At 39.4% G+C, this 22869-nt stretch overlaps 1 protein-coding gene across 6 annotated transcripts in view; it reads left to right on the forward strand.

Annotated features, from left to right (window-relative positions):
- The window catches only part of ADAMTSL1 (ADAMTS like 1), a 463393-nt gene that overhangs the window by 280775 nt on the left and 159749 nt on the right, over nucleotides 1-22869 (forward strand). For all 6 annotated transcript variants that reach the window (XR_008574683.1, XR_008574684.1, XM_054810181.1 and 3 more), the window contains 2 exons: nucleotides 420-547; nucleotides 13819-13864. Coding sequence is in view for 4 of the 6 variants with exons in the window: in XM_054810181.1 (XP_054666156.1) it covers nucleotides 420-547; nucleotides 13819-13864 (174 nt within the window). In the remaining 2 variants the exon portion in view is untranslated. The remainder of the gene's footprint in view (nucleotides 1-419; nucleotides 548-13818; nucleotides 13865-22869) is intronic.

Consider the following 22869-nt stretch of genomic DNA (forward strand, 5'->3'; position numbering starts at 1 on the left):
TCTGTTGTGATTCTTTTTTTTCCTCAAGAGCATCTTGGAAAGCACTTTTTAATATGCCCTGTCATAGTTTCTAACACAGCAACAAGACTTCAAAGCACAATACTCCCATCTCTTCCTTTTAATCAGGAAAATTCCCTTGCCTCACTGTTGTCCAAAGTGCTATTTTTCTAATAGTCATCACCAGCTCAAATTGAGACAGAGTGTGATACTCAAAGGATGAAAGCAAGTTCATACAGCAACCACCACTACAAGAACTGGCTGCCAATCAGTAGGAATGCCAGAGAATATGAGATTTATTCAGTGCTTTCAATGACCAAAATGATATCCAGGAAAAAGAAATGTTAAGCTAGCAACAATATTTTTTGTCCTTTAAATGATTTTTCCTGATTCTTTTTTTTTTCCCTGTTTCCTCTCCTCAGAGTTCCAGAACCGCTCGCTCAGAGGAAGACCGAGACTCGCTGTGGGATGCCTGGGGCTCGTGGAGCGAATGTTCGCGCACTTGTGGAGGAGGGGCATCGTATTCACTGAGACGCTGCCTGAGCAGCAGGTAAGTGGGTGAATGCTTTTTACTTTACCGATGGGAGAATTCAACCTACTCCTATGTGTCAGACCATAAGAAGTAATCAGTAGAAGTCTTAAACTATGCTTAAATTTCCAACTCAGTGTCAAAAAATATGGTGGTGTGGTTTTTAATTCAGGCAAGCAGCCAACATGTTTGATAAGGCAACACCCTTTTAAAATATAGTGAGAACCTATGAAGATACAAAAGTCGCCTGGATAGCTTGCAAGGCTGCCAGCTACTGAAAAGTGAAACCTCCCTACACTTTCACCATTAAAGCGGTCAGACTTTTCACACACTTGTACCAGACTACAGCTAATTCACTAGGTTTAGCACCCCACAGTCTCAGCCACGCTGAGACTATAAAAGCGTCATATTGACTCAACATGGCATCCTGAGCTATAGGAGAAAGAATGATAATTCTTCTGAGGGAAGTCTTCCATACCAGCAAACCCTTCTCAACAGGCAGAAGTAGAATGGCTCAATGCAAAGATGAAGTCTGGGTACCCAGTCAGGCATCTGAGATTTTATTCCTCCCCAGTGTCCTGGTTCTGGCAAGGCTAATTTCACAAGGAGCCGGGACAGGTGACCCAAGCTGGCCGGGGGCTATTCCATACCATGTGACATCATGCTCACCATAAAAGGGGGCCGGTCGGGCAGGGGCGGGTTCGGTGTGGCTCCGGGACAGGCTGAGCGTCGGGTCGGTCGGTCGTGGGATCGGTAAATTGTTCTCTGTTGTCGCCCATTGTGAATATCTGTTATCAGCACTGTTGTTGATTGTTCCCCTCTCCCTTGCTGTCCCAGTAAACTGCCCTTATCCCAACCCTCGAGGCTTTGCCGTTGTTTTTCTGTTCTCCTCCCCAGCCCGCCGGGGGAGGGGTGAGTGAGTGGTGCGTGGCACCCAGCTACCGGCTGGGCCTAAACCACGTCACCCAGTGACCCAATGGAACATGGACAAATTACTTGACATTATTTCTGCTGTATAGTATATCTAAGTTTTACCTGCAAAATATTTCTAGCAAATATTATTTCTGTCTACTTTAGGAAAAAGTTTACCTGCAATATACATGGTATATGTCATAAATATTAAAAGATTTCTAATAAAGGATATGAAGGAAAACTCCAGACCCAAACTTTGTGACTTACTGCCATCTCTGACACCTTGTATGTTGTAGTATAAAAACGTAATACAATTTTCCATCCTGTATATGTGTCTTTTGTATTTTCTTTCATGTGCTTATAAAACCGATGCTAATAAAACTGTGACAATACACTCCAAATTGCTTCCTACATCTGACCTTTTAATACATCATCCTGTTTAGTAAGGACAAGAAACAGCACAAGACATTGAACCATAAGATCAGAATAGAATATTGTGCATTTTAGCTTTATCTGTGGACAGTTTGGTCTCCTGGTTCCAGCAATTATTGAGTTGACACTGTGCAAAGTCTGCTGGAAGGGGAAAAGATAGGCAAAGGTATCTACTGAAATCAGTGGAAAGAGAGTACTTTTCTATTCCCTTCTTATGGAAAAAAAAAGAAAATAGAATAATTTGGTTTTTAAACATGGAGCCAAATTGTCATCTCTCGCTAGTTCCATAGCAAATAGTGGTTCTGCAAACATCTGAAAATCAGGAATTGCAGAGACAGGAACTTATTTTCAATCACAGTGCATCCTTTTCAGACTTGGGAAAGTAAGTGATTTTCTATATGTTCCTTTAATGTAAACACGAATACAAGCATATCAGGAGATCTGGGGAATCTGAATAATATATGGGCTTGCTCATTACACCTCTGCTCCCTCCCTGAGAACTGCCACAGTAGTTTTTATGGAGGAAAAGTCTTGGAGCTCCACCAGAGTAGTGGTAGTAGTGGTAGTCATAGTGCTCTGTAGTACGTGAGTATAAACCACTCCTTCTGGGCAGGCTCTCCCCATCTGCTTCTCTTTGATTCTTCTGCTATTCAGGATGTCCCTGAAGCTACCCCAGTGGAACAGGGAATAAACTCATAAATTACACAGTGCTTGTTTTTCCTACAATACCTGACTACTGTCCCATCAGTACATAAGCAATGCTTCCTGCCTTAAGAAACCAACTGCAAACTTTGGCCCATTCAGATGTGGAATCCCTCCGTTTCCAGGATAGGATGCAGGGGTTTAATTAAGTGCACGAGTTTTGCTAGCCAGTAGCAATAAATCATAAATAGTAAAATTTGACCTGGAATTAGCACAGTATCAAATGTGTGATTGTTTTTCCTTTTTCCTGGTCTATGTGCAACTGCTAATGAAATAAAGGGTTTAAATGATTAATTTTTGTGCTGAACAAGCATTTTAAGTCACTAAGGAAAAGGCAGAGAGGGAGCAGGGGAAAGAAACTCATCCAGACTTTGAAAGCTTGGAAATAAGCCTGTATGCATGAGTATTTCAAACCTGGCAAGGCTAGAACAAAATGTCCACCTCTCTGAGTCAATTTCTTGGTTGGTACAGTTTATCTCATGTATTTACTGTGTATAATTCCATGGCAGCATGAAGGAAGATACCAGATACTTCTGGCAAATGAAAACTGGCAACCCATTTAGATGTTTTGGAACAAATTAATCCTAAATATTTCTCATCCTGGGAGGAATGCTGAAAATGCCTTATGTCTTCTAGGTCTGTATGAGGTGACTTTCAGAGCATTACATGAACAGAGAGAGCCCAGTGCATCTGCTTTGAAGAAATGCAAAGACTAATTGCCCATTCCTAAGCACCGTTAATATATGCAGCTAAATAAAGGAAACCAGTTTTCTTTCCAGCTTTTGTTTGCCAAAGTTATGTTAGTGCTTGTGTTGTTTGTTTTGGGAACATGTTTTGTGTTAGGCCTTCACAGCTGTGATGAAAGAATGGAAAGTGTTAGTGAGAAATTCTGTTTTCTAGTGTTTTAGATGGCAAGCATTTCAGGGTAGGGGATGTTTAACAGCACATTTCATTAGAACAACTGGTCCTGATTATGCTAAGGACATTTAGTATGTTAGTGATACAAACAAATATGCCAGTCACAAAGCAGACAGGAGTTGTCAGCCCAAGTGAACCATGCGTTCTGGTATCCCACGCAGACAGAAAGCAGCACTGGGTCACTCTGGTGGCAGAATAAGCCCCAGGAAAATAACATTTTGATAATTAGTAGTTAAAGACTATGATAAACCTCAAAACATGAAACTTTTCGTGCTCTTTGTTAGCATTAACTCTTTATGACTTCAGATATTCTTGTTTACACAAAAGAGCAGACCCCCTTTAAATGTTACAGTTGTTTGCCTCAACTCTCTTGAAAGTGAACCTCCCAGCTTAATTATATACTGAGTGAAGAAGTATTTATTTTTATGGTTCCAGAGTGTTTTGCCCTTCGGTTTCAGTATCTTTTTTTTTTTTTTTTAAATACAAAGCTCAGGAAAGAGAAACTCTTCATCATCTCCTCTCAATGGTGAACTGTCATGCAGCACTGCTGGTCAAAACCTGTAAAGAGGAGAACGGCAGAGCACTGCTGGTTTTTTTGAGGGCCAAACTAGCAATGGTTGTCCTACAGAGAACTGAATTTTATTAGTTGTTGGATACTTTAGCTACAGGGATGCTGGAAATACATAGGCAGAGCAGGCAGAGAGACACTGCAATATGGTCTTTGCCCTCTTCTTTGGAATCTGGCTCTTCTTTTGTTGCTGTCTGTCTACTGCACCACACAGCTGGAGTTTGTCATCCAGCATTGTGATTGATAGCAGTCACATACTTTCAATCCAGGTATTAATAAGTGTGCATGTTGATTCAAGCAAACTCAGACTTAATAAATGGCTGAATGTTCTTTAGATAGCTGAAATTCATGTGCATTTATTTAATTTCCTTGTATCTGAATACATTTTCATAATATAAAAGAAATTATAAATTCTCTTATACCAAGTTCACCCATCCTAGTCCTAAAAATATTCTATGTTCTAGAATTGTACTTCACATATTGACAAGTAATTGTGATTTTTTTCCCATCGTCTTCCAAATTCATCATCACTTTCTAGTAAAGTACAGTTGTAAGTAGCAGAAGAGCAGGATGTGCTAGTGTTTTGGGAATTATTTTAGCAGATAATAGATAAGTAGTCTTTTTTTTCAATCTGCTTAGAAACCCTACCCATTACTGTTGCTGCTCCTTCTGGCTGAATTTGGAAGCAAGAAACAGTTTGTGTGAGTGTATAGCAGAGTGCTAAGCTGGTTATGGAGTCCCATGGATACTGAATCTGGGTTTAAGGGGTCAAAATTTGAGATCATCACTCTTACCTCTGGGAAATTATGTGTAAACTGCTGACTAGAGTGGAGGTTTTCCACCATTAGATGAGGTTTGTATGTTTAGTAGCAGAAGAAAGTCAACATTAACATCGTCCTGACAAGTTTCCCTCACTAATAAAAGTGACAGAGAATTAAAAAAAGAAAAAGAAAAAAAAAAAAAAAGAGAGAACACGCATGAAAGGGTCACAATCCCAGCTTTGTTTAGATGCTTCATACTGGCTCTATTATTTGCTGGAATGTTTTTGGTTTTTTTTTTTTTCCTTTTCAAATACCTCCCTTTCTTCCTTGAGCTGATGGCTGCCTTTTGGTAATGCAAGCAAACCACCAGTATGAAATACCCTTTCCACCAGCTCTGCTTGCTAAATTAGCTGAAGTAATTGATTCACTAGTTTGGTTGTTCAGCCCACTGCCACTGCATTCTGCAGGATGAAAACAGTAGATCTGCATAAATGACTCAGTTTTATTGCAGTTTGACTCATTTGATCTGTAAAATAGCCACTGAGATATAACTTTGGAGGTTAGGCTTAAATGAACTAGCTAAATTAGCTAAAATTAGGTCAATTTTATGCTGTATGATATTTTTCATAAGAAAGAGGAAGCCAAAAATAAATTTGATTTATTTCATTAAGGAGTAATATCTTCTCATTTTGATTACATAGATTATCAGTTCACATATCAAGCATCAAATATTTTGGTGCCTGTCAGATGATGATGGAATAGATGCATGTTATTGATGTTAGTTTAAACTTAAATAATAGAATAAGAAGCCATTAAAACAACATTGACTGGCACTGAAAAGGCAATATATCAAATATTATGTATTTTAAAAATACTGTTTAAAGTTTAAGCTGTATATACCTTTGATACCAAAACATTGTCTACTGTTGTATTGTTGCTTCACAACTAAATTTAGAATTTATTCCAAGCATGTGGCTGTGACCCGTAGTTTCAGGGTACAGTCACGGACTCATCTGTCTCAGGGGCTTAGATGGCAAGAGAATCCAAAGTTTTTCACATCTAACATTGATAAAAGGTCCTTTAAACTTTTTGAGTTAAAATTACAATGGAACAGTTATTCTAGGTTTTGGGTTGCTTCTTTATCAGATAGAACCTAACATAAATTACTGAAACTGTTGTGCAATGATATAAATGCAGTCTGCTCTAATCCTGGTGCTACTAAATAAGGCAAACTTTATGAAATGTTCCTATGCTGTCAGAATGATCATTTTAAATACTGTGGGTTTTTATGACTTCTAGAATAAGCCCTTTGCTATCTTAAGGTAGAATAAAGAGAAAAACATTTTTGCACAAATGCTATCATAAGTGCTGAATACATCCACAAAAGTAAATAGTGTTCTGATGAGGTATACCATGTCACTCCATGGGAGTACAGTCAATGTCATAAAATTCTTAGGTCATCTGTACTACCAAATGATTTTGGAGGATGGTTCTCATTACCCTGATCAAAACTATAGCCTATGTAATCCATTGCTAGAGTTGCCACAGGGATGTTATATGTTGGTGTTTTGAGTGAGAAACTGATTTGGGTTAGAATGAACGGTAGTCAGCATTGTATGTACACATGAGTGATGGGTACGGTTGCCATTAATCTGTCTTTCTGTTGAGAAGTAGGTTACCTAACAAAAATGTCAGTGAAGCCTTCACTTGGATGATATACTGTTCTTACGTCCAGGTTCACTGGAAGAGCTTTTGTATATTCGTAATTCTTTCAATAAATCTATTCAGAGATTTACATGAAAAATAACTAAATCAGCCAGGCCTTTGCATGATGTGGAGTTTTTGTAAGCCTTACTACCTATAAAAAGGAAGTTAAGATGTGATTCTCTGAAGTCCCAAGCAATAGATTGCACAGGAGAAAGCATGAGCATTTCAGTGGAGCTGGGCTAACACACATGATTCAAACCCAGGTTCAAACTTCCTCAAAGCATGGAGAACTTGGGTTCCTGTTCAGCACATTTGTTTTGTAAAGACCAGCTGCAAAACTTGGATGCAGATCTGAGCTCAGGCATGTTCAGATTTGAGGTATTAGTATTTTGGGGCCTGCAATGTGTTCTAGATGCTATCTTTGTGATACAGCAGGCCAGGTGAGATTTAGTATTGTATTCTCTTTTCACTTGACTGTGAAGAGACCTCTTGCCATTGTTTAGCTAAAAGGCATTTTAATTCTTGCTTGTTTTCTGCCTTTCTTGGCTAGTGAGCAACTCAAAAACATTTGCAAGTGTAATTGCTTTCTGTATATCTGCAATATGTGTTGTATGTGCAAATCTAATGCTAAACACACTTTTTAAGATTCTTAAGAAAAAGAACACTGCAGTGACAAACAAACATGACAGACTAAATGCATGAAAACAAACAGTAATCTGAAAGCATTCTGACAAATTTTTGTCCTTATTTTCCTTTATTTTTCTCAAATTTGATTTTTGTTATTTTAATTGGACTAGTCAATCATATCTTTCACTAGATCAGATTTCTCAAAGCCCCGTCCAACCTGACCTTGAACACTTCTGATGATGGGGCATCCACAACTTCTCTGGGCAACCTGTTCCAGTAAAAAATTTCTTCCTTATGTCCAATCTATATCTGTCCTCTTTCAGTTTAAAATCATTGCTCCTCGTCCTGTCACTACAAGCCTTGATAAAAAGTCTTTCTCCATCTTTCATATAAGCCTGGTTTTTATATTAAAAGGCTACAATCTGGTCCCCTGGAGCCTTTTTTTCTCCAGGATGAACACAGAATCATAGAATCACAGAATACTTCAAGTTGGAAAGGCTTACTGAGTCCAACTCCCTGCTACTCACAGGTCTACCTAAAACTAAACGATATGACTGAGAGCATCATCCGGATGCTCCTTGAACTCTGACAGGCTTGATGCTGTGACCACTTCCCTGGGGAGCCTGTTCCAGTGACCAGCCACCCTGTCAGTGAAGAACCTTTTCCCAGTGTCCAATGTGAACTTCCCCTGACACAGCTTCATTCTGTTTCCTTGTGTCCTGTCACTGGTCACTAGAGAGAGGAGATCAGCAGCTCCCACTCTGCTGCCGCCCTTAAGGAAGTTGTAGACAGCGATGAGGTCACCCCTCAGCCTTCTCTTCTCCAAGCTGAACAAACCAAGTGACTTCAGCCACTCCTCACAAGTTTTGCCCTCGAGGCCTTTCACCATCTTAGTCGCTCTCCTCTGGACACACTCTAACAGTTTGATGTCCTTCTTATACTGAGGCGCCCAGAACTGCGCACGGTACTCGAGGCGGGGCCGCACCAGTGGGGTGTAGAGTGGGACAATCACCTCCCTTGACTGGCTGGCAATGCTGTGCTGGATGCACCCCAGGACACGGTTGGCCCTTTTGGTTGCCAGGGCGCACTGTTGACTCATATTCAGCTTGCCACCAACTGAAATCCCCAGATTCTTTCTGGGGGGCTGCTCTCCAGCCTTTCACCCCCCAATTTATATGTATAACCAGGATTTCCCCATCCCAGGTGCAGAATCTGGCACTTGCTGTTTTTAAATTTCATATGGTTGGTGATTGCCCAGTTCTCTAGTCTATTCAGACCTCTCTGTAAGGCCTCTCTAACCTTGAGGGACTCCATGACTTGTCCTAATTTAGTATCATTGGCAAACTTACTTAATGTACATTTGATTCCTGTGTCCAGATCATTTATAAAAACATTGAAGAGCACTGGCCCTAAAATTGAGCCCTGGGGAACCCCGCTAGTGACGGGCCACCAGCCTGATGTGACCCCATTTACTGTAACTCTTTGAGCCTGACCCATTAGCTAATTGTTCACCCAACATATTATGGATTTGTCTAGCTGTATGCTATCCAGAAGGATACTGTGAGTATCAAAAGCTTTGCTAAAATAATAATAAATAATTAAAAAATGTATCTACTGGCTTCGCTTGGTCAACTAGATTGGTGACCTTGTCATAAAAGGAAATTAAGTTAGTTAAACAGGACTTTCCCCTCATGAAGCCATCTTCAACCCCAACTCTCTTAGCCTTTCTTCATAGGAGAGGTGTTCCAGCCCTGCGATCACTTTTGTGGCCCTCCTCCCAACTTACTCCAACATGTCAATGTCTGTCTTGTCCTGGAGATCCCAGAGCTGGATGAATACTCCAGGTGGGGTCTCACCAGAGCAGAACAGAGGGGGAGAATCATCTCCCTCGCCCTGCTGGCCACGCTTCTGTTGATGCAGCCCAGAACATAATTGGCTGGAAGTGCACATTGCTGGCTCATATTTAACTTTTCATCCACCAGTATCCCCAAGTCCTTCTCTGCAGGGCTGCTCTCAGTCAATTCATCACTCAGTCTGTATTGATATTGGGGATTGCCCCGACCCATGTGCAGGACCTTGCACTTGGCCTTATTGAACTTCAGGAGGTTCACATTCATGCTAAGTATGATACATTATTTACATGAGAATAATTGATTCCCTAATAACAAGATTGTGGAAAACATTATTTATGCAAAGTAGGCCTCTGATGGCCACAGATCAGTACCCATGTTTTTATTTGCCTAGCTAGCTTCCTGCATGTAGTGACTCAAGTTGGTATTTTGCCTCCTGGTTGTTTATTTTTTTTACTCCTGCAGAAAAAATATTCATAAGATCTGTAACTAAATTTGCCAGGAAAAGCTGGCTTGTCTATCCATGCACACTTTTCTTCTCTCAAAATTAATTATTCCAGTAACATTTCTGGTATTTCACTGTTTCAACAAGGTGCAGAAGTCCGCAGGAGACAGTCACCTAAACATAAAGAATGAAAGATTTTTACAGTTGCAATGCCACGCTGTATGGCAAAACATACCACTGCATCTGCACAACCCATTGTGGCAGACAAGGTGCTTGGTAACAAAAGGATACAGAAAAAATTTTACACATCTTTTCAATTTATTGTCAATTGAATGATTTGGATGTGAAGTTGGGCAGATCCAACCAGGCGGTTTGAAAAAGTGAACTCATAAAGTCAATGCAGTCCTGATGCATCTTCCTTTTTCATAACAATTTGGTGTCCATGGCTTTCCCTCACATTTCCTTTATGGGAAAAGGGATATGCTGAAGGAATAAAAGAGACTTTCTTTTCCCCAGAGAAGGACAAACACAGAAATTGTGTTGGAGAGGGGGTCATAACACTGTGCAACATTTGGGAAAGAGGTAGGAGCAACAGGGTGAAGAGAGGTGCAAGATGGTGTTACTGTGTGTGTAGCATGGCTTCATGCCTGCTGGCACCAGTGGAAGGGAAGGGCTGACGCAGCCTGCCTAAGATCTTGTGAGAGGAGAAAGGTCCACAGCATACTTTTCTCACAGGTACAGTGCAGAAACCAGAATATGTTCCAGAAGAGTGGTTATCAAGGGGTGTGAAAATAAAGGAGAGCAAAGATTGTCCAACATTGCATCAACTTTCAAACCCCTGTAGTGAACAGTTGCATCAAAATTCACATCCACAAAAATAACCCACCTCTGGCTCATAGTTGCTTGCTTATGTGGAGACTTGTTTCTTAAGAAAAGCATTTCAAACTTTGATGACTGCTGAGAGTGGCAGGAGTTGATGAGGTCCTTCTCTGCAAAGCTCTTTCATCGTCTTTGGTAATTACACATGAAGGCAACTTTGGCATGGGGTTGCTGTTCTTTCTGGCATGGATTATTGCAAGGCTTCTAACTCTAGCTGAGCACAAATACACATCTACTTCAGACCTTTCGGAGGGGGGGAACGGGGGGGCCGGGACTTGAACTGAGTCCCTCTACAAACTGGAGCCTGGAGAAATAAATACCAGGGTTTCGGGTTGTTTACATTAAGAGAAGTGAATATTTTAATATATTAAAAGTTGTTAACCTCTTTCAGAAACTTTACTGGAAACAAGTGACTAGGTTTGAAGAATGAAACATGATTCCCAATAGCTTGCTTTTCTTTCATATTCACATGATCATAATTGCCTGTCAAGCCAAACCCTCAGCTACCTTTTTCCTCTGCAAAATCCCCTGCAGTGTATAGATAACAGAGAAGACTTTAGAAGTACCTCTTACTGCTCGCACTCTTTGTTTGCTCTCCAAGATGGACTTGCCATGTTGGGTGACTTCTAAGTGGCTGTGTGTACTCCTTGCTGATGTGAGTTCTCCTTTATACCCTGCAAATGTCAGAGGATGTGTGGTGACTCTATCTCATAACATGGTCTCACTAATTGCATGTTAAATGTTCTGTGCTGTGGCATTCTGCAAAGCGTCTGCGCTGAGATATGGGACCCGTACCATTAATTTGAACCCTGCCTGGAAGTGATAAACCTAGCCTGGCCTGGTCTCATGCAAGATGCTGTGTATTTCACTCTAGCAGGATTAAGTACACCAGATGGTTTCAGCTTCCCTATTTTAAGCATAGACAGGGTGAGAAACAGAATTTACTTTTAAAAATAAAAATTTATGCTCCTAAAAAGCTGCTTTTTTTTTCAGTCTTCTTAACCATCTATTTTTTTTCCTACAAATCCTGTGATTTGGAATCCATAAGTAGACACTTGAGTTTAAGAGAATCTGGATCTGAAACGCAAACTACTCTGCAAATCTATTGTGAAAATATATCAGCTCAGGCTGAAAGCAGTTTGCCTGCTTTTGGTTGATGGGTGATAACTGGGAAACTAATGAGCTTAAACAATAAAACCCCAAAGTTAGGTCTTGGAAAGGGGACAAGGGGAGTTTTGCAAGAGTGGTTCCTAGCATTCATGAATCATCACAGCACTAGCTGCATCCAGATTTGCACATTTTTCTGAACAATGCTGGCCATTAGCCAAAGGAGGGAAATTGGAAGAAAAATCTGAATAGTTCTGTGGCATATGTCTAATGAAAGTACCTACTATTTTTCCTAATGCAAATAAGTGTTTTTTCATTTGAAAACAATGATATGAAGAAATTGTGAAAAGAAGAAGAAGAAACTGTGAGGCAGCTGATAGAAGTTTAAATTTCCCTGGCAGTTCAATGTTTCTGAGGTTAATAAATTATGGTAATTGAAATTGTTGTAACAGCAGGTCTGTGTAAATCAAAGAGATGTCTGATTGGTTGTATGGCATTTCTGAGAGACAGATGGGGCAGGTTGCTGAACAAGCTATTTATTCAGTGTGGTGTACAAGGCCTGCACTAGGACTGCCTGCATGCTGTATAATATGGGTTTTTTCTTTGCTACCTATCAGTGTTAATCAAGAGTACCTCTACTGAATATAGTGGAGTGTAAACAGGTTTGGCATGCACCACAGTATCCCTTCCAGCTTGTCTATGTTTCTCAGGAATAACTGGGATAGTAGGGGGTTGCCTTTTTTTTTTTTTGGGGGGTGGGTTTGGGGTTGGGTTTTTTTTATGATTTGGTTTGGTTTTAATTCATAGCCTATTGTGAATATAATTTTTATTATTGTACTGCTAAAACTGTTTTTTCTAGTGGTTGATACTCTGTGCACACTTTTCACTTCTCTGCATGTTTGCAATGATCATAATTTACTTGAATTAATTATATAACATTACAAAGCGTGGGATTAGTGGTATTTCCATTATGCTTTTAATAGCATTCTTTATATGCCAAATGCTACACATCAGAATATGTTATCATTCTGCTTACATTTCTTCTGAAAAAGTGACAGGGTTTATTTACTTCTTTATATTTTGTGATCATTTACACCACTGTGATACATTTGCAAAACTGCATTTTGCCCTGATTTTGTACTCAGATAGGTGTAAAAGACTACTGGAGGAATTTCACAATTAAATCTTGTGGAGGAAGGTGGGAGGAAGGATGACTTCAATAATTTAAAGGAAATCTGCTCCGTTTATTTTAGAGTTAACTCAGTATGGAAAAAGATTTTCTGTTTTTTAAAAAATAAGGAAAAAAGAACGACACAAATGCATGCAGATGCTGTCCTTTCTCTTGGATAGTTCAAAATGGTTTGGATTTCAAACTTCAGTCTTGGCAGGCATTTAGTCCTCAAGGAATGTGTGCTTGTTAAATCCTGGCCAAAAAAGTAAGAAAGGAAAAAAAAAAAAAAAAAAGTTGTGAAATTAAGAAATTAAAAATGTAAGGAATTCTATTCTGTTGAAGGATAACCTTCAAAAGCCAAATCCTGTGTTCTGATTTGTACTGAGGACCTCCACAGAGTATGCTGTCCGAACTCATAAACCACATGAATCTTCACCTAAAGTCAAATACTCAGAATACACGTTGCTGAGCGCTAAAAAAGATATCTGGGTGTTGAACTTTCTTCTGGGAGCCTGGCCAGCGTGAGGGCTGGTATGGGTCTGGTGTGGGGGAAAAGGAGGAGAGCCATGGAGAGCGCACTCCAGGGCACGTGCCCTCCTTGACCTCCGCTGGGCCCAGCTGCTCTTGGGATGCTGTTCTGCAGCAGGGATCTGGGAGCAGCCAGGGGCTGGGGGATGGGGGATGGTCCAGTTTTCTGCTCTTCTTCTCCCCTCATATCAAATTGGGGAAAAGCCTGTCATTTCGTGCCACTGCAGGCAGGTTTCCTTCCTCCCAGCGCACAGGCTGCTGCCCAGCGGACAAAGCCTGGCTACTCAGGTGTGCCAGTGCCAAGGTGTGTGCCGGGGTAGACGCAGAGCCGTGCCCTTGTGAAATCGTTGTGGATAGCTGGAGACACAGGGCGTTATTAATGTGATTCAGATGTTCATTTCCAGCTAAGTTCTGTGCTCTAACTGCCGCCAACCTAATTCGTAAACTGGTGCCACCTTCTAGAAACTCATTTTAAAGCAAAGGTAGGAAACAGAAGAATTGTAGCATTCAGACCTCAATACCTATATACAGACAGAGAGTCCTTTACTTTGGGGAAGAAGGTTGGTGGGGGATTAGGTGATTAGAGATCTTTGTAGGAAAGATGCTGACACAGTAAAGATGATGTGTTTGCTTTTTATATTCAGCTATTAATGGTTTTGGGTTTGTTTTTAATTTTTGGACACAGGACCTGTGAAGGGCGAAACATCCGGTACAGGACGTGCAGCAATGTGGTAAGTGAAGTATAGCTTTGATATGATACAAATCATCACATACAACAGTCATGTCCATATTACATAAAATATTTTGGCAATGTGATAGTGAGAATACTGTAGCTATCTAAACTGCCTTCATACCACAGGACTGCAGGCAAACCTCTGTCAGTTTCTTGAAAAACGAGAGATCATGGTGTAGCATGATGCTAAAATCGTTTGGAAGGGATTGCAGTCACAGCCTTTCCAAATTGTGTCAGAGTTGCTCCTTACAACCCCCCTGGCAGAATCAAGACCACTCGTGTTCCCTGTGTTACTTTGGTAACCAGCTGGTTCAGACTGGGCAGTCTGTCAGGCTGGGGGATTAAGCTGTTACGGATTGAAGACAAGTTAGTGAGACATATATGTTTCTGTTCACCTGTGCTCTCCCAGCATTGGGATCCTGTTGCATATCCTAGAAAAGCAGTTTTAAATACCCTGTGCCAGTGTTTTGGCCTTTCCAAAGGCTCTAGCTTGGTTTTTTTTTATATGGTGAATATAGTTTTCAATACAATAAAATAAGAAACTTCAACTTCTGTGCTCACCAAAGTGAAAGTGTGTTTTCACTGGTGAAAATGGAAATAAAGACTTTCATACGGAAAGTTTTATTGGGTGCCAAGAATAGTAAAGGCTCTCAAATTACATGGAGAAATGTCAGTTTTACCAGTAAAGATGGAAAATGAAATCAAACGTGCACTGGGCCAAGCTTTCTCATGCCTGATAGGGACATATTCAGAAGCCTTTCAATAGGTGCTTTGTCTAAAAACGTTTAAAAGTTTAAGTTAAAAAAATGAATACATTCTCTCATATTTAGCTTACATTTTCTTCAACAGACCACAGTTAATATTGAAAGAAATTACTTCTATCCGAGTTGTAGTCTTCCATGCAGTAAGATTTCTCACACTTCCTCTGAAATTTGTCCCGGGTGTATCCTTTGGGTTCCTGAAATCTCTCATCAGTCTAGACATTTGCTTCACTAACTGACAACAACTAGAGTAGTCAATAAATAGGTTTGCTGTCTGATTAACAGTTCAATTTCCATCTCTGAGGCACTTAGGCTACACCATGAGACCGTGAAGGGAATGGGAAGGTTGATTTGTTCCAGTCAAGCTGCATGCTGTAGCTCTGTGGAACGTGACAGGAAAATAATTTAAAAAAAAAAGTGATACTTTTAAGGCTAATTGGACTACAATTAGACCCATCAGTTTTGTTTTGGTTTGCACATTGTGACAGTCCCCTTCCCCTTCTGACCTGTTCCTGTGTATGCTAAGAGCAGTGAGACAAACTAGCATCCTACTCTGCTGCCATTAGCTGTTCCTGGATCACCCTGATGAGAGGCTGGGGTTTTACCTGTGCTGCAACCCTTATTTTGGAATCATTGAGCTTAACTTTCCAAGATAAGGAATAATTTTTTAAATGTTATTTTTAGCTTAGATTCTGTTTTGGAAATGTGCACCTGAACAGTTTTCCTTCAAAATAAAACCTTGCATAGTTTTGTCAGGCAATTCCTTTACATACTTTGTATTTGGCAATACTGGCTCCAGACTTTCCAACATAGCAGTGAGGCATGCAGCTGCAGAACTCACTCAATTATTTCATTCCAAATAATCCAAACTGAAACTTTCAAAGTGCTTTACTATGCTGAAATCAGTGACAGTTTTGCTATTTAATTATGAAGACTCAGGACTGCATTTATGATTTTAACCCCTTTTTTTTGGAGAGGGTAAAGAATGGATTATGCTACATTGTTCTTTTCCTTAATAAAAGGATTAAATGAGTTTTCATTTGTTTGTTTTTGATAAAATTTCAAAATTAGCAATAAATCAAGCTTCTGGCTGCATCACACTTTGACCAGGCCCTCCAAATAAGGCTTTATGTCATAAGGAAAGTACTTGGCTGTATTCATTTTGCAGACATTTGATTTCAGGGAAAAGTATTTTCTTTTTTAACTTATGTTGAGTCCTTGATTCAGATATTATGCCCTTCCACTTACCATCTTTACTAATCTGAGATACTGTGCATCGGTATTCACAACATCAGCCATTGCAAGGGCACTGCCACCATGATCAGCATCGGAACTTGTGGTAGGATCCTGCCACAGCCATGGTGGTCCTCAGCCCCGTGTTTCTGGCCTAGGTACCACTTTGAAAGACCTTGTGCAGCAGCCATGGAAACCGAAAGCAGTTTTGGAACCCTGGACATGCATCTCTGTGTTGAAATCCATTCTGTTACTGAATTGTGTAGCTGTGCCACTGAAATACTGTTTGCTTCTTTCAGAATAGTAAAAAAAACATGAAGAAAACTCCAATACAAGCTTTCATTACCATTAGCTTGTGCATAACTTGAGGACTGATGTTATTGTTCATAAAGTAACTGGTCTTTTTATTTTCTCCAAACTGTCTATCTGTGAATTGACATGTTTTTGTTTATATGACTGTCTTCTTACAGGAAAGGATGGGTAGTCACATACACTAAAAGCAAACCCTTTATTTCAAAGGTGAAATTGGAGAATGGGAAGAATACTTCGTGGAGTCTGGCAATGAACACATTTTCATAGGCACTATCATTTGCAACATTTTGCTACAGATGGTTTTAATTCATCCTGAAATTAAATTACAGGGGGGAAAAAAAGAATGAGATAAAGAAAAAGAGAGACAAGGGGAGAGAGTGGTGCATCTTTTTCTTCAGTGACCTATATTATTCTAGGGATGCTGAATGATTTTGCATAGTATAGACTATAAGAGAGATTGATTCTACTGTCTATAAAGCTCCTGAACAGTCCTTAAAAGAACAAATCCAGTCCAGTATGTTCACCACTTGCATTGCCTGTTGTTGATCAGAAACTGGAAAGATTATGGGTATGAAGCCACATGTGTAAATAGTAAAAGAAGGAATGAGAGAATCTGAAGATGATTTAGGGTGGAATTGCATCCGCTTTTTTTCTTCTTACTGTTCATATTGACTCCAAGTATGTTTCCAGACATTTTAGAATATAATCATGGGGGGAGAGAGGGAGTAATTTGTTTTTCTTTAGAAAATTACTCTGAACGCAACAAAAACATGTTTTTGTATCTAGCTGGGTTGTTATCCTAAAGATTATGCAAAATGAACAAAATATTTCCAAACTACAAGTAGGATTTTTTTACTAGTTCATTTTCTTTTCTGTTTTTTTCTTTTCTTTTTTTCCAAGCTAGCACACTCTCTGTTCCTTCTTCTAGGCATATTCTTAGTTGCCAGGTTCTCTCCAGCTTTTGTACCAGACTATCATGCCACCTCATTTGCCCTTTGTCTTTTTCAGTCCTTCTGCCACTATGCTGTTTTTTGCTTTGTCTTCCCCCATTTACATGAAAATCTATCTGAAAAGTGTTTGTTGGAATATGTACTGTCTTCATGCCTTCTCTCTTCATTCTCCTCAATTATCAAACCCCTTTTTGTGATTGAAAACATTTTTATTTTCCCTGAGATTCTTCCTTTTATTGCACTGCTTCCTGAATCAGACCAGAAAAAAAAATTAGATGCATGAGACTGGCACTTCATCTCAAAGGACTTTTCATATTTACTTGCTTATACCTGCCAGCATGATGATGAACACCACATATAAGACTGCTCTTGAGATTTTGCTGTTTGACATGAAAATAGACAATGCTGGAAGCTGGACAATGTTACTAGCTCTGTCGACAAGGTTTAGACCAGTTCTGTTAAGCCTAAGATAAAATTTGTAGATGTTAGATCCCATTAATCAGACCACCAAAACTTGTAAACACCACCTGCAGCTCTTTTTTATATGTAACTCCCTTTCTTCACTTGGCTGAAATACCAACTGTAATGACATCCCCCATTTTTTGGCTTGCATTCAGACAAGCTACTTCCATCCCTGTTTTTTATTAGCTCACGCTGCATTTTGTAGACACCAGCACCGATATTGCCCATCTTACTTTCGGCAAAATGACATTATCTTTTTTCCATGCACCAAAGCCCAGTGTGTTGGAAAGTGTCAAGCCTAAACTTCCATATAAGTGCATAATTGTCAGAAGCATTGGCTTGTGTGTATGAGAAGACTCATCACCAGGTAGAATTTTCTGCAGAGCAGGATTTAATTTTTCTACCCTCTGGTGGCTGGAAATGCCATGTGAAGTCTTCAGCAATCGAACCTCCCAGTTTGCATTTTGCAGTAAAATAAATAAAAAAAAAATTTAAAAAAAGTATAAGCACTACACATACCTCTTTACTAACACCAGATTTACTTAATGTCAGTTTACTTTGTAAGCAGAAATTTTTCCAAACTCAGATCATTTATTGTGATTACAGTCTGTTCTTCAAAATGCTGGATTTTAATAACTACCATCTCATTTCTAAATGGGTGCATTTTAACACCTAAGTGTGTCGTCTAGGAATTATTTCTTCTTACTTGGAAACAAGTGCTTTTAGTATGTTGCTAATGGTAGCAGCTTTGACTTCTGGATTTGCTATCTTCTCAGCAAGCAAACCTGTGAATCTTTGACTATTAAAAAAATAGAAGAAAAAAACCCAACCCAACATTGCTGCCATTCTGTGTAAATACATCAAGAATCTTTGTAGAAAAAAACAACCTGGATCACTTGCATGCCAATGGCATTTCAGGACTCAGTTCAGGACTCTTCAGGACTCTGGATGATTCATAGATTTAAATTCCATATTTCTGATAATAATATACATTTTTTTAATTTACATATCTCTTTCTGATCTCCCAATGTGGCAGCCATGGTGCTTTTAGGAAATTGTACTCTAACATTATGTACTTGTATTAGTTTTTAACTGAAATATTTGGACATTTTTCAAGCTGAAATACAATTTACTGCATCTAATTTAAACACTTTAATATTTAAAAGGTGTGAACAAACAAAAATTTTAAAATGGCATGAAAAGCTGCATATCAAATTATTTACCAAAAATAGGAACATAAATGGAAAGCTTTTTTTTTTCCCCCAAAAAAATTATTTTATAAATATTTCTAATGACAAATAGTGATGGAGGTTTAGATTTATTTATGTTTATTTAATACAGTGTAGAAGCATCTGCTGATATTCCCCCATTTACTTTGTTCATATTATTTCTCTCATGCTTCTCTCTGTCAGATATTGCAGTGTCTTGGGGTTGTCAGAGTAAGCTATAGTATGAGCCCCTCTCGATCTATGCAGCTAAGCATGATCCTAACCTATTTAGAAGTTCACAGAAGTAGACTAGTGAAAAATCTGGCTGCAAGAAACTTAATTAAAGCAGGGCACTCAACAAGGCTTCAAGGCCGAATGGAGTTTCCATTAAATCCCTAGATGTCCTAAGTCTCTGTACATTTATCTAAAGTTCTTATTTAGTCTTGGGCAAGCCCCTACTTGAGGACCTCGGGCTTTCTTTCTCAGTGGGGAAATCAGTGCGGCTGAAACGCCGTGCGTACTTCATGGAACTGGTTCAATAAGCTGTTCTGTCGGATGCTGCACAGAGTAGTCCAGTTAGTTATTTTGTGCACAGAGGAAAAGCTCCAGGTGTAGTAAATCATTCTTGGCCTCTGCAAGCACATATATTGTAAACTGTTTTAAGGTTCCTTGACTGTTTCCACCTATCGCAGCTTAGATATGATCTTCCACATTTCACCCACTAAGTAAACTTTAAAAAGCCTGACCCTCTGTTGTCCCATGAAATCTGATCTACCTATCACCATCAAGGGACATCTGGGATTCATCTTATCTTTTCCACTGGTTTGTTGATTAATAGAAATTGTTTTGAATGGGATTCAAACATGGCAAAACTCCATGAACCTTATGAATTACAATAGGGTCAAATAGGAGGTCAAGTTAAAAAAAAATGTTTTGGATGTGAGGAAGCGAATGAAGCCGTAATAATATGGCCAGCATTAGGTGCCTAAGAGGTGAAGATGAAACTCTTGTGTTTGTTTTAAAATAGGTTTCATACATCAAAGGAGTTTCTGATCATCTTTAAAATTATATATATTTTCATTGAAGTGAAAGAAATCTTGACCTGACAGGATGAATGGAGATTATAGGTATCCAGCACAGGCTCAGTTTTTCAGGAATATCTCATGAGCCTTCACAAGCTAAAGGTCATGAAACAGCCATCTAGGACTCATAGAGTTAGAGGAGGAACAGTTGTTTCCTATTCACTGGAAATTTTCTTCCCTAGAAAGTCTTAATGAATAGGAAGCTTGAAGATAAATGGACTTAGTCGAGACTTTCAAGTTTATTAGTTCTTTCTGACTCTTCAAGGAGTGCAGTGGCAGTGGTTCCCCACGTCTGCAGGGGCCCACAGATAATTTCCAAAGGAAAACAAAACTGGTAAGATGTGAATATAGCACCAAAGCTGGAGTAACCTGAAGCAGGACTGTAGTGCTTTTGCGGCCAGATACCAGTGCTGCTGCATGCTCCAAGCCAAACACAGGCCACGCGGATGTGGTTAGCAAAATACCTCGCAGAACTACATAACCCTTGCAAAGATGCACTACCTTGGGTTCACTGCTGCATGGACTTGGCTTGCGACTTCTGGCTGTCTCAAAATGTGTGCACACTCTTGTCTGTCACTCTGTTGTGCTGGTAGACAAACTGCATACTGTTAGATAGCTTCCAGGATCAGACCCTTAGGTGGAGTAAAACCAATGAAGCAGCGCTAGCTGGCAGCTGTAGAGGATCCCCTTCCACCAAGCCTCAATGCACATACCAAAAGCAGGCTGATTTTTTTAAAAGGAGAAAACACATTTTGGAGTCAGAGTCTATAGTGTCTCCTGTCCAGGAGCCAGCACTGCAGAAATAAGGTACATGAAGACTGCCTTAAAATGGCAAATGCTCTTATCTAAAGGTAGGTAAAGTGTTTAGAAGAAAATAGCAATTTACTGGTTGAACAGATACGCAACAAAACACTGGCTTTGCTTTATCTGTTATTGCAGCAACTAGAATACTCATTTATAGGCTGTGAGCTTATATCTGTCTTTCATTATATGATTGCACAAAGCTCAGCATGAAGAGGCTCTGATCCCCACTGACATATAATACAAACAACAAATAGTAAGTTTAAAAAGAAAAAAACCCAACAAACAAACAAACAAAAAAAACCCCAAACCAACTATGGACAAGAGATTTAATAAGCAGTGCCAAGTTCTCTACAGTTCCTAATTTTTGAGTCTCAGTGACCTGTATCTAATAATGGGTAATATTCGGACCACTATGTTTCTTAACATTGTCTGTTTTGATATAAAAAAACATTACACAGGTTATGCAGGTCTTATGTGTGTAGGTGCAATTACATGTTTTCTTAACTGGACCAAAAGTTCCCCTCTGGGGGAAAGGGATCTTCAAGGCCTGCAGGTAGATGTAGGATTCAGGATTTCAGTAGGAGAAAAGTGGTGGTCCAGACTGTGACCCTTTTTCGTATCTGTGTGCCAAGATAAGTATGCATGTCTGCGTTTCTGACTGCTTGAACGTATTCTTCAAATGGCTTCAAGTTTCACATGAAAACTTTTTTAAACACAAGCTCTACTATTTAAATCCATTGTTTTATTTTGATCATGATATCAAAGACTGGAAGTATTTAACATCGGTCCTGGTCACCTGCCGTGTCCTGAAAGCTTGTTATGTTGACTGTACATTTTTTTCTTTCTTTGATTTAAAAATACAATCCAACACAACAAACACAGTATTGAATACTGTACAAAGCCGGATTATGAACTTTGTATGTCGTGTGCTTTATTGGGCCTTTCTGTCTTTGTAAAAATAAAGCTATTGCAAGCCAGGAAGTTTCGAAGGTAGAGCCAAGCTTGAACCAAACAAGAGAGTTGGCTTGGATTTCTGCAACAAGCCTAAGCCAAGCCAACAGACCTGACTGTATTCATTTATGGACAGAAAAATTCAGAGAAGGGTATGCAGCAGAAGATTTTGTGGCAGGAAATAAGGCCGCAGTGTTCCTCTTTGCTTGTTTCTTCTCTATTTGAAAATAGAACTAAACCAGATCTTGGGTCAAGCTGTAACTGCCTTGTTCATCCTCTGTTTAAAAGCAGAACATAAAGACCACTTTTTCTCTAATTATACAGCTATAGAGGAATAATGAATTTCCCACATATTTTTCTGCTCTCTTCACTCTGTGCTGCTGTCCAAACTTTGTCCTATATGAACTGTTTGCCCAGATCACAAAAAGGGCCTGATTGCCTCTAAGTTTTTCTGGAGATTTTACAATAAAAGTGAAATACTTCCAACATTTTACATTTTATTTTAATCTTCCATAACATATTAATAGAAAAACTGTCTGCTGTCTAAGTCTTCTAGCGCTAAAATTCCAGTTATGAATTTGGACTTTCAGCCTCCACTTTTAAAAAGGATGAATGAGCTCTGGATTATTGCTCTTTGATACGTATTTTTCTAGAGCAAGATTTAACCCAAATCCTTTTTTTCTCTTATGCCTTAATCCATTTAACCTTTTGTAGCAGGAACACTGTTCCCTTGTACTTAGCAGAACTTTTGACTGGAGCTTGACTTATTGCTTTTGGGCTGCATCACACTCAAATACAAAGTAAATTAACTGAAAATTTTCTCTCATGGTGCAAAGCAAATTAGCTGAAGATCTGTGCTTAAGGCCATGGCTTGTACGTGTTTATAGTTCACTGTAAGAAATGTTTGGAGTGGTGTGATCCAACATCATTCTACATTCAAACAAAATGGGCATAACCACATTGCCACTACACAGTGAATGAGACGTCCAATTGGCTATCTTGGGTTTGAGCCAAGGGTGTAGAAATGACAAATTTAAAGCCAAGATTCTGCCAATTTGCTTCAAGAGGAGATTTGAGTGCTTGATTTTTAAGATGGGTTTTATTTGTGACCTTTAATACTAAGCAAGGAATCTTTAATGTCATAAAGTGACATGCAGCCCCAATACATATTGAAAGCTGTAATAATCTGCCCTATGTAAAAAAAGCAGAAAAGCATTAGTGAAAGAAGGTGTAGAAAAAG

Source organism: Grus americana, chromosome Z, assembly GCF_028858705.1.
Source record: "Grus americana isolate bGruAme1 chromosome Z, bGruAme1.mat, whole genome shotgun sequence".
NCBI lineage: Eukaryota > Metazoa > Chordata > Aves > Gruiformes > Gruidae > Grus > Grus americana.